Raw genomic sequence first — 12,845 nt, forward strand, 5'->3', positions numbered from 1 at the left:
ATGGACAGCAGCTTTCGCTCACTGCACCTCGCGGTGACCCCTCTTCGTCCACCCCCCCTCCAGGACATTCACCTTTTGCTTTACACATTTTTGCGACGACACAGCAGCTTGATTCTGACAGTTTCACCAACATCAAATACACTAACAGCTGTAAAGACTCAGCCACTCGCTTGAACCGGAGCGTTACGAGAGTGGACTACAGGCTGCAGGCTTTTTTTTTTTTTTTTTTGCAGTGTTCCTGGGAGACATTTCCAGGTCACGTGGATGTTTTCTCGTAAAAAAAAATAATAATAAAAAAAAGAAATTCCTGCAGCAGCGCGTCCACCTGTTAGTCCTTTATACGAGAGAGGTAAGTTCGTGGCTGTTCGGTCCACAGAGTGCACGACGCAGTCAGATGTAGTACTCCTTCACGTTCTCCCTGACTGAGTTGTGGAGGTGCAGCTCTGTCCTGTAGTCCGTGTACATGCTGGGTCTGTTCTCCTCTTTGATGCTGCCGCTCCTCTGGGCCCGCCGCTGCTGATAGAGGAGGCGGCTTATCACAGCCAGAGCGCACACGGCGATGAAGACCACCGCTGTGACCACACCTGAGAACACAGCAGGACAGACGCATTAGGGGGACACCAGGGGACAACGCTGCTCTGTCCACATTACGCTTCTTGTGATCCGCATCTAAAGCGGTCAACGTCCATTTGCTTTGACTCGGTTGTTGTGGAGGTTAAAGCATTTTTTACAGTTGCCAAGACACAAAAATGGGTCCTTGTGGCACAATTTATTATAACCACTAGCTCATGCAAGAACATTTACCAATTCTTATCCTAACTTTCTCTTACTTTGTTTCCATACGGTGGCCTCGAGTGGTCAGATTTAGCAAACGCTCCGAACTTCAGGTAACTAAATGTAAACGATCAGCGTGAACATGATGAACGCCACCTGTGCGTGAATGAACGTGCGTTCATAAGAATAGTAAACTGGCAGAATTAACGCCCCAATAATACCATACAAGACTAACGCGTGTCCTATATTGAAGTCCTGCTTTCGGACATAAAGGAAAGTCTATAATTCGTAACAGCAGAACTAAAGGTGCTGCTGAAGTCGAGGAATGGCGGAAGAAATAGCGATTGCTGTTAACGTGGTGTCACCTGAGGGTTGTAGCCTACCGTCGCTGAAATAAAGAAGAAGAAAATATGATAAAACCCCATCCTATGTCTGTATCTCGTCACAATATCACAACACTGATTGAGAAGTTCTTAAAGCAGCATCCCTCAACAAGCTGAAGTTATTTACTGTGTTGCCGGCGTTGATGAGCCTCTCTTAGGCTCCTGTAAGAACATTCTGTGTAAACACCAGTTCATTCGTTATCCACCAACTCCCCCTGAACGCATTCATCCCTTCATCCTACATCTAACCGTGTTGTTAGATCTAAAGTGTATTTTACCAACATGTTCAACTATTCCTTTCAATGATGTCATTGCTCTCATACTGATCCTGATCCTGCAGGTCAGCTCGGGGCATTTCTCAACCACAAAGTGAAAGGAGACGAACAAATACAAAGCAATGTTTCCCTGTTTAGAAATCCTTGAACATCATCATCATCTTCTCCATCATCGCTGTCAATTCAATTTCAAACAGAGCTGCGTGACTGGCAGTGATGACAATGAGCCCGAGCTAAAGCTGAGTTATCAAGAGACCAGGAAAACAAAAAGAAGAACGAAGATGCAAATAGAGGGAATGACAAATAACAAACAGTTGGGACTCATTTTCAATTAAGCAAAGCAAAATAAACCAGCAGAGAAGTGAGAGAACAGACCTGCTATCACAGCCAAATCCTTCTGGGTGCTGCTGCCGTGCTGCTCCTTGTCTTTGTTTGCTGTTACAGTTTGATCTGGAGGAGCAGAAACAGACACATGAACAGACATTAATGTCCCGTCATACAGGAGGCGAATGTCTGCCAGGGAGATCTCTGGTTGTCTGGCTGACACTCCACTGCCAAGCTCCAGAATAACACTGAATTATGTTACATAATAATCAAATGAAAGGTGTTTTTCAACCTGGCCCCTGTTTCCCCATGTTTCTGTGTCTAAGTGTTTGAGGGGGAACGCTGCAGACGGCAGCTGCTAAACGAGCTGTAATGTAATCTCTGGGGGGCAACTCCTCACCGTCAACGTACGACCACTGAAAGTGTTTGTTTCTGCCACTGAGTGGCTCAGATTGTTATTGTAACTGTAAGTGTCTGATGACGTTATGGGAAGAACCCCACAGAGGAATAAAACATTTGTCTTTACCTTTGGTTTTCTGTTTGTTACGCAGCCGTGGAATGGTGAGAGAGGAGTGTCTGTGTTCGTTACAGAAAGTACAGAAAGTGTAGCTTTGTGTCATGGCTGGATATTTTGATGACTTCAACATATGTGGATGTGACTCAACATTTCACAACGAGGCTTTTCCGAGACGAGACACAAAATAACAGACGGGATCGAGAGAAAGGTAAAGAAAAAGGTTTTATTTCTCTTTAGGGCCCTTTCCATGATGTTGTCAAGACACTTAGAATAACAGTCTGAGCCAGTCAGCGGCAGAAACAAACACCGTAAATTGACGGTGGAGGGCATACAACAACACTACAGTCGAGTAGACACCACGGTTGACTCTACGATGGTCTTGAGACCTGCATGGATATAATTCTTAAAGCATACAAAATAAATAATCAGACAAATAACTGGATTAATGAGACATCGGAGAGAGACACTCAGCTGATGTCTTGGTCGTGTTTTGGCAGCCGTGTGCAGCGGCAGCAGCTCCATTCACTACACGTCCTGGATAATATATACATCATGGATGGTTGAAGCACAAAAATGAAAAATCTGATTGAACGCTCTCTCCTCTTTGGCAACAATGAGCACTTTTAGTGGACATTGACGGTGAGGAGTTGCCCCGAGCCCGTTTAGCGGCTGCTGTCCCTCAATGCTGGACCCGTTTCAACAATAGCTGTCCTCATTAGTCACTTAGGCACAAAGGAAAATGAAAAATACCACAGTTATGCATTTCACTTCTCTCCTTTTAACGTTTGCATTCCCCTATGTCGCTCTCTGGTTGGTTAAGTCACTTGCAAATCTGAGCAACATGGCGGTCGGTAGGAGGGGGCGTTGATGAAGAAGGGTTGGCCGACCTGTGTCAAAGCGTCACACTGAAGGCATCGTGGTGGTGAATGAGGCCTGAAGCGCGGCGCTGTTTCATGTTATAGCTCCACGAGATGAGCCCTTCCACGTAGCTGCCTAAAGCACATTCTTTCATTACGCTCTGAATGAGAAAATCTCATCTGTGCATCCGCCAGCTCAATCTGGTGCTTCGACAGACGGGGCAATTAGGACGGCAACTGAACTGTGTTCATGTTTTACGGTATATATATATTTATTTATATGATGTGGCAGTGTGGTCAGATGTAAGCAAAGCCCAGAGCCTGTCCATCCTGTCGGCGTCGCTGCTAACTACGTTTTTATGTCAAAACGTCTGTTGCTGTTTGCTTCACACCAAAAAAACAAAGATTTGAGGACTAAGAAGACATTTGTGTCGCTGTTAAGACAGCTCCATTGGTAAATGCATGTGTTCTGCCAGACAGACGACCGAAAAACACAGCTGGAATGTGTCTGGTTTTAAAGAGACTGTCATTCAATTCACAAGTTACAAGTCACTTTTAAAAAGTGTGACAGCTCAACAGGAAGCAGATTAGACTGCTAGTTCTGCTCCCAGTTGATTCGTTCATTTTCAGAAAGCCTGGGCTGTACGACACAAAGACCAGTTAGTGGGTTAGCAGCCATTTTGTTGAGGCTTCTGGTTTACAGAACCAGGTCACTTATAACCAGGATTGATCATCATGGTACCGCATGTTGTTTTAAGCTACAACCTGCTCAAAAGAGGTCCACCTTTTCCAAAGTGATGAGATAGTTTCACAGCAGAGCAGAGAGAAGTGGCAAGACAGAGACAAATAGCGAAACAGCAACAAAACAACGAGGGCATGAAATCTAGGTAGAGGGGGGGGCGCCCCATGTGCTCAGGCTGAGTCCTCAGCAGTGGCCCCAGTTTACATCCGATCCATCCCTAATCCTGTCCATCCTGCATTATCAATAAACCGCATTATCTTTTAACCGCTTATCCTGTTCCGGGTTGGAGGGGGGGGGGGGCTGATCCCAGCTGACATTGGGCAGGTTGCCTGACTATCGCAGGAGATAAAGACAGACAACCATTCACGGTCATGCAAAGGAGGACATGCAAACTGCACACAGAAGGACCGTCCAGCCTGGGATTTGAACCCTAGGCCCCTCTTGCTGTGCAGGGACAGCGCTAGCCACCACAGTGCTAGTGCATCCCCTTGTACCATCTAATAAAGTCTATAATATTCCCAACGAGACATTCGGGCTGCAATTCTCTCTTTTTTTTATTGTTGATTAATGTTTCAATTGTTTCTTTCCCTTCAAATAACTTGTTTTGTCAGTCACTCATCAGATAGGTCATGTAGAACGGCATAAAGAAAAGCAGCAAATCCCAACATTTAAGAAGCTGAAACGAGAACATTTTTGCTGAATAAATAACTGGAAAGATTTTGTCAACAAATAATTGATTAGTTTCACCTTTTTCCATCTCACTTGCAGGCCTGAAGAAAAACTAGGAACAAAAAGTGCAGCACACTCTGGCTCCATATCGCTTTTATTCAAGTGACCTTTCAACGATCATGCAGTGTGTGTGTGTGTGTGTGTGTGTGTGTGTGTGTGTGTGTGGGCGAGCTAAACAGCGGCAGCGCGCGTGTGCGTGTGAGTGTTTCACCTTGCAGCGTGTGCGAGGTGGACTCCGCCAGCGCTCCACAGTTCGATTGCACCAGCGGACCACGGATGGTCACAAGCGAGCTCCCGCGGTTCGTCAGCGCCGCCTTCAGCGGTGCGACGTGATTGAACTGGACCGAGGAGAGGCAGCCAATGAAACCTTTGGAAGCCGCTTGCGTCACTTCCTCGTCGAGGTTCTCCCTCCCTGCAGAGATGGGGGTCGGGTGGGATTAACAGTAATTAACGGATCAAAATTGGTGATGACGTGAGCAGTTTTGTGAACATGGTGGGAGGGACTTACTGGTGACTTTGCCCAATGTCAGGGACCTGATTAAGATCAGCTCTGCATCAGATGACAGTGTGTACTTTCTGTGGATGTCCTGGTCGATCTGGTCGAGCGGAGAGAAATCAAATAACAAGGCAATTACGAGAAATCTAAACCGAGGTAACACCAGCAGCAGCAGCAATACATTATGGATTGAGACTTGTCTTCTTCTACAGCTTCATGACACCCATATCCACCCACAGTTAGCTTTGAAGCCATTTAGACCGCTCGCTTCTGCACCCCCACCCCCCCTATGCTGACTCAGTTGCATCACTTAACTTGATGATCTGCAATAAAACACTGCAGTGATTTTGATTGCGTCCACCTCCGTTTATAAAATTGCAGACAGTGCTACATGTAATAAGCCTGCTGATCACACGGAGAAGAATGGATTTTTATTACAGTGGGAGATTCATTTCAGCACCGTTTCTCTATTGTTATGCGTTTAGACAGCAGGTAGAAAATTCAACTCGAGTCACTTACTGACGTGTGATGAAGTTCGATGAGGCAAAGAGTAGGGCTGTGCTTCTTTCCATGGGTCAGAGGGAATGCAAAACGTATCGCGAGGTAACAAACAAGTATCACGAGGTGGAAGAAGTTTCCCACCGTGACCATTCGAGGCGTTCACACCGCTCACCTGTACATAGAGGTTTTTTCCCACTCGGTGGATTCTGATCCGATGGAGTCGTCCGTCTGCCAGGTTGGTGAGGACGGGGCTGAACACGTCTGGACTCCTGTCGGTCTGAAGGTGATACCAGATCTGCAGACTCCCTGGAAACAAAACATGTGAAGACATGTAAGCTTTCCTCTGATTCCCAAAACCCCACTGGCGGGATGGAAAAGCATGTTTTCCTTTAAACAACCGCCAGCACCACACTGTTCATCCGAGCCAGAAGCTGTAAAAAACATAATGATCGTCAGATTCTTATCTTTCCTAATGTCCTTCATGTGCAATGGACGCTTCCAGCAAGAAAAGCCACCAAAACAAAGCTTCAAATTGTGATATTTCATCAAAAACACTTTATTCTACATGTCTCATTTATAATCTCGCCCTGAATAAACCGTTTGCTTTAACCAGATCCTGTAAAAAGCATTAAATGATGCGCTCGTCAGTGCAACTAGGAAGCCATGATTGATTCTCCTGAGACCAACAGTCACGCGACAACAATTCCATGAAACTTTGACTGAACTCCAGGCTGCTGAACACAGAGTGGAGGAGAGGAGAGGCTAGCTCAATATATCTACTACATAGAGCCTCCTTTTCCAACACTTTTGAGCACTTGGAGAAATGTGGCAGAGCATCCCACAGCCTCGGTGCTACCGCCTCAAGAGCTCGGTCACCACGCGTCTTAAGGCGAGTGCGTGGGACAGACAGAAGACCTAACACGTTCGACCTGAGAGCGGGTGAATATGGGCGTATGTAGTTGTGAAGTAAATAATCAAGGAAATTCAACTTGCATTTTTCTCTTTTTTATGATTCATGGCACAAAAGACATTTTTGGTTTCTCTTTACTTCTAGCCATGGTTATCTTGTTTCCATAGGGGTGCAGGAGACATTATAACTGAGCTCAATGCAAATTTAAACTCCACAGACTCAAGTCCAGTCCACTGACATGACTTCAGGGCTTCAAGTATGCGAGCTTCTCATTTGTGATGCCTCATAGCAGAAGAGAATACACTGATTTACCGAAATGATGTGGCTGCTCACATATAAATAGACCGCTATATCTAAACTTCTTCAATTGCCTTTTGAGATATACAAATATTTATCTATGAGCTCTTGTCTCCCACACAGAAAATAAGAAGTCAATATGTGCTCAGTGTTCCTCCCACACACACAATCTCTGGCAGATCAAAGAGTCAGATAGCTATGCATTGTCAAGTGGAGCCGGGTCAATATTACAATTCCCGGTTTGTCGGTGAAGGGCTCTGCGTGGTGATTCATTTCAAATCCTGAGAGTGCTCCTGTAGACGAAGGTCACCGCGGATGAAGTGTCTCCTTCTGCCCTTCAGTGTTTACAGAGACCCGAGGAACATGGGAGTTCTGTTCTACCACAAAAGAGTGACTTATAGGACACTGACACTGACTCCGACTAACAACTGCTCTGCCACTCAATAGGACGCTCTAAAGTTTGGATGCAGCTTAAAGGCTGTCAGTTTAAAGCTTTGAGGCCTTTCATGTGTCGGAAGCTGACAACGCGGAGATACTGCGCTGACAGCAGGAAATACTCTGCAGCAAGCGAGGACCTTTCTCTGAAATCTTCTCCAGACTTAAAGTGGATCAGTTTAGTCCAATCGCAGTCGGGTCTTTTTGTGTTTGTTCTGTTTTTTTATTATTTGCAGTCTGGAGTCTTTTTATCCCTGCTAGGTGTAAGCTATGAGATCACGAGTTCAGTCGTGTGAGAGCGTGCGTGCATGCTCTTTCTGTCTACGGCTAATCTCACATACTGCTGGACCCATCAGCCTAATGTTTTTCTGCTCATTTTTGATGATGATGTTTGCTCAAAAAAGCTCTTTTATTTACTGTTATATACCGTCACTGACTGCTGACTTCTCGCTCCTCAACTGCTGCATCAGCAGCAAAAGACACCTCCGGCAATCGGCAGATTAATTCAATAGCAGATATGTTATGATCCACTAAAGTTAAAGGCACGATAAAAGATGATGTTTCGTTATCTTTGCTGCCGTCTTGACTTAAAGGGAGGCGGGAAGGATGACTGATGGAGATTCAACTCTTCTTTGTCTGGGGGAGGGAAGGAGGAGACACACCTGGCGGAGATCTGCACTCGACTGAGTGCACCTTTCTTAGTTACGAATCTTTTCCTTTGGATCAACCTTTCACTGTGCATCTGGACCGGTGTAACGTATTGGACTGTAAGACTCACGATGATTAAAGACGCAGCGGAGGCTAAATCTATTCATTAGCCCGTAATCAGTTTGTGTGGGCGGCTCCGGTATTGTGTTCACGCTGGCTACTGCAGCATCAGTAAGAAACGCATTAGCTGCCTGTTCACCGTCAGCCTCACTTTCCCTTCTGCTCAACACCATGAAAGCAAACCTGAGATTCACCAATGTGTTAATGAAGTGGACCCTCCGCCCCTTCAGACATCCCAGGTGTCACGACATGTTTTAACAGGCAAATCTGCACATGTCCTTGCAATCAGTCCTTGCCAGAGGTTAAAAATATAAAATAAAATAACTCCTCTGGTTGCTGAAGTGCAATGAGATTATGATTCATTCATTTAAGTGGATTCTTCTCCCTAAAAACTGGCGATCTGCAAGTGAACTCTGGCGTATCTCGCCTGTAGTGCGAGTGTAAAGTGGACCGGCCCGCCGTCAAAGGAAGCAATCTCCTGTGTAATTATGCAAAAAAATGAACCGGTAACCATGGTAACGCAATTGTGTCAGCTGGCGAGAGCGGGGATTTTCCGTTATTATCAGACACACTGAGCTCGTGCCGGCGCTGCTTTGGTCCCGTCTCTCTACCTGTTTGTCATTATTTGATATTCCAGTCGAGTTGCAACTAACAACACAAAACCCACCGCTTCTTTGTCAGGTTAAATAAATAAATATTAAACGTTGACTTGTTATTCCAGAAACATATTTGTACGATCTACCGGTATCATAACTCTGATGTGGAGCCGTTTTACAGTCAGACAGAGGAGGCTGGCGACACACAGCTTAAGACCGACAACAGAGTTCTCCATTTCGGAGCCTCCGGCTCTCTGTTCCCTCAGAGATCAGCTCTGTCAAAACACTTTGCTATCGGTCGACGATGCATATTGTCAAAGGTCACAAAAGTTTAAATATTTGCCCTGACTCCACAGTAAGAAAATAAAAGACGAAACAATTGATTTACTTCAGCCCTGTGAGCGAATCCACTTATTGCCAAGTGGGTTATACAAATTCAAAATACTTGACTAGTTTGACAGCTGGTTTTTATCACTGAGCCACTTAGCTGGAAATAAAAAACATAGTCCATGACTGCTCATCCCAAAAAGAAAACCCTGAAAAAAGAAAGCACTGGTGTGACCTCACTGTCCTCATGGTAATCAGTCACTTCAACTGAGAGCTGCAGATCTGAGGGCTTCACACGTCAAACAATATGTTTGCAAATCTTTGCAGCCATACGATGTAAACCACAAGCTGCTACTGTACGCAGCGGTGCTTTGGTGTATGTCACTATGGAAGACGTGTTTGCCAACAACGCAGTTGCTAAATTTATCTGGCTCGCTGCGTAGGCTAAGTTACTGTTTTCTCCACATCAGCGATGAAAGCTACAGATGACATTCACAGTATGTAAATACCTCAGTAGAAAAGGGCACTCAGCAGAGTGCAGATCTCTGACAGGTGTGTCGAGGAGATATTCATCTTGTATCGTGCCTAACATTAGCGGATCATAACATAAAGGGTATGGAATTAACCTGAAGATGCTCAGGTTCAAAACGAGACCAAACTTTTCAATTGATGTCCGTTTTTGAGCCGTGACAAAGGCCAAACACCCGACTGGGTAAGGCTTGTTTTCAGTTGAGCAAATTGCCAGAAATGCCTTCTTGCTACTGGAGGTGCTGTTGATCACTAGTGGACCCTCGAGTCAGCAGTCTATGTCGGTATTAAACAGTCACCGCAACCACGAGAGGTCCTTGAGCATGCATCATAAATGGGCATATAAAATATTATTCTCATGGGTTTAGTAATATGAGAGATTAGCCTTGGACACACACACACACACACACACACACACACACACACACACACACACACACACACACAATTGAAGGCATGATCTCCCCACAGGCTTACGCCTGGCGGACATAACTATATATGTCACGGCCATGAGTTATTACTGTGTCTTTTTTTCTTCTCTTTCATACTATGAATGCGAGACCCGTACATACCGTTCTTGGCCAGGATGACAGCGATGTATTGCTGGCTGAAGGTGCTGACAGTGAGCAGCATGGCCGGTCTCTGGGAGGTGACGAAACTGAAGGCCATGTCCTCTCTGGCCCTGCTGCTGCTCTCTGTGGAAACACTGGAGGCCTGCGAGCGTCTGTTCTGCATCACTGAGAAGGGCTCCTGGAAGGTGTAGGTCACCGAGGACTCCGTGTCGAAGGACACCGACACCTCTGCAGGACACACGGAGAAAGACAGGAATAAAGGGTTTCAGTGCCGGCAGCTCTCCGTTACAACTGTTTTTGCAATCCAGATTAAAAGACTGAAACCCAGCTCACAGCCTCCAGATGCTGCAATGCTCATTACACCTCAAAATGTAAAAAAGTGTTAGCAGGACACAACTCAATCAAAAGTGTAGTTTGTGCCCAATGGGTACAGCTAGAGGTAGGGCACTTTTTAAAAAATGAAAATCTGTCCAAAAACAATGTATTTCTTCAGCGATGCAGCGGTGTGTGTATGCAGGTACACGAGAACTCTCTGGGCATTCACTGTATATTTACTGAGTACCTACGAGAGCGAGGCTGCAGCAGAACATGATACTGTGCTCGGTGGTCTTTTCCGCACAAATTAAACTGATGTTATCTCGCTGTCTTTCTGCAACACACACTTGGTAGAGGGATATAAAATGGATGAGTTGATGAGCTCATCATGTGCACCGCACCTCTCCAAATATGAAGCGAACACGTCAGAGCACATTATCAAACTGTATCAAAGAAAAGATGATGATTCAGTCAACGCTTAACAAGACATGTTTAGGCAACCAAGATGTTCATTTTGTTTCATGAAGTAAAACACACTGTGAAAAGGTTAAAGTTGTAAGAAGAAAACACAGACAACTCTGTGGTGACGACCTGGAACAGTGTAGCCCCGCCCTAAAGCATCCCCTGCTTTATGGTCTGTTTGACTCTAAATGGACCATAATGTACTAAATGAACATCATGCTGTATTGAAGAAGACTTGAAACTAGAGATTGAGACCATAAACTCATGTTTACAATGTTTACTGAGGTAATAAATCAAGAGAGAAGTAGAGTCATTTTCTCATAGACTTCTATACAACCAGAGGAGTCGCCCCCTGGTGGACACTAGAGAGAATGCAGCTTTAAGGCACTTCTGCATCGGCTTCATTATTCAGAACCGGAGGATGCCTCCTGGTAGTACCACAGTTTCTGCTACTTGCACATCCACTGATCTGTAGGCAACGGCTTCATATCATTGCTGGGTAACGTACTGATATATTTATACACTAAATAAAGGCCAGAAAATAAAACTGACACTAAAAAAAACATACTTAAAAAGGCAACATTCATTTAATCAAACCGTTGTTTTTAAAGTGGAGCACTTTCATTGTGTCAGAACTTCAGAGCCATCACGTTATCATACATCTGAAAGCATTTATCTAAGAGCTGCATTTTACACCTGAAAGTTTAACTCCCAGAGAGACACAGATCAGAGGAAGAGTCCGTAGCCTCCAGGTGACATATCTGATAGGCACCACAACAACGCAGCTGAGATCCAAGTTGTAATAAAGCAGAAAGACCTTTGAACAGCAGTCGGATTAACTGTATCCTGGCATGGGTGCCGCTTTCATAATCGACACGCTGAGCGAGAGGAAACAGTGCAAATAGTGCAGTGTGGTCTGTCACATTTGCAGCCAGAATTTCCATCTCTGCGTCTTCAGAACTATATCTCTGTACATATAGGGTCTGTTAGCTCAGCCTGCTGCTCTGGTGGGGCTCGGCCGTGTCGGGTCTGTGCTCGTAGGAGATCATTTGGTTTAATGCATTTTAAATGTTCTCGGAGTCTGGAGCCAGGACAAGTATTAATTGCCTCTTGCATCGCTTGCATTTTTATCGATGCGCCGTAATGGAATAACCTTGGCAATGATCGATTATTTATTTGTTGTAATCTACATTAACCCATTTAATTACATTAAGCGTGGAGCGTTTGTTGTCGATCAGGACTCACCTTGGTTACAGGTGGTCCCTCCGTAGGCCGACTGGGAGCAGTCGCACACGTAGCCGTTGCTCTTCTCGATGCACCTCCCTCTGTTGTGGCAGAGGCTGGTGGAGCCGCTGCAGTAGCCGGGACATCCGGAGGTCACGCCCGGCGTCATCTTGGCCCTCTCCTCCAGATCAAAGCTCACGCCGTTGACGGTCAGAGTCCTGATGCAGCCCAGGAAGCCCCTCTGCTGGGATGCCGTTCCTCCTGTGAGGAGAACAGCTGTGCTCAGATGCATCTTTGATGCTTTTATTCCCTTAAAGGCTGGTGAGGATATAACACAAACACTTATTTAACTCCAGTCGAGAGCAACTCTGTGGGCACTGGAGCATGTGGGATCAAATCAAGACTAAATATAAACATCACTGTGAGCTGATAATTAATGCTTCATAGAGGTGGCAGACTGATGACTTTTCTTATGTAAATGTATCACATTGTTATCTTGCCTCTAATGTATCCCAGAAAACAAAACATGCAAACAGGTGGGTATAGTTTCCTTTCATGATCCCACGAGGCTGATAAACGATACTTCACTCAAGTTTTTGAATTTGTCTGCCACATGTCTAGTGGTATATGTTGATGGAACAAACAGCAGGGATTCCATATGTTACTAGAAGTAATATCAAGCAGGAGAGGACAGGCTTTCGGATATCATACACGCTCGCATTATTATATAGGGCTATATGGCTACAACTTATTGTAGTCAGGGTTAGTGCTGTTAATGCTACTAGCTCCCGTTTCCGGAGCGTATCTTTGTTG

The 12,845-nt window shown here is 45.3% G+C and overlaps 1 protein-coding gene across 1 annotated transcript in view; it reads right to left on the bottom strand.

Moving 5' to 3' along the window:
• Window positions 1–240: 240 nt before the first annotated feature.
• cntnap5a (contactin associated protein family member 5a) overlaps window positions 241–12,845 on the bottom strand; it is a 60,587-nt gene continuing 47,982 nt past the window's right edge. The window contains exons 16-22 of the mRNA XM_076111088.1: window positions 12,054–12,293; window positions 10,032–10,259; window positions 5,771–5,904; window positions 5,110–5,197; window positions 4,813–5,013; window positions 1,808–1,882; window positions 241–584 (exon numbers count right to left, since the gene is read on the bottom strand). Of these exons, the coding sequence (XP_075967203.1) occupies window positions 391–584; window positions 1,808–1,882; window positions 4,813–5,013; window positions 5,110–5,197; window positions 5,771–5,904; window positions 10,032–10,259; window positions 12,054–12,293 (1,160 nt within the window). The 3' untranslated portion in view covers window positions 241–390. The remainder of the gene's footprint in view (window positions 585–1,807; window positions 1,883–4,812; window positions 5,014–5,109; window positions 5,198–5,770; window positions 5,905–10,031; window positions 10,260–12,053; window positions 12,294–12,845) is intronic.

The sequence above is a fragment of the Anarhichas minor genome, unplaced genomic scaffold (assembly GCF_050575085.1).
Source record: "Anarhichas minor isolate MPS153535 unplaced genomic scaffold, ASM5057508v1 ptg000004l, whole genome shotgun sequence".
Classification (NCBI taxonomy): domain Eukaryota; kingdom Metazoa; phylum Chordata; class Actinopteri; order Perciformes; family Anarhichadidae; genus Anarhichas; species Anarhichas minor.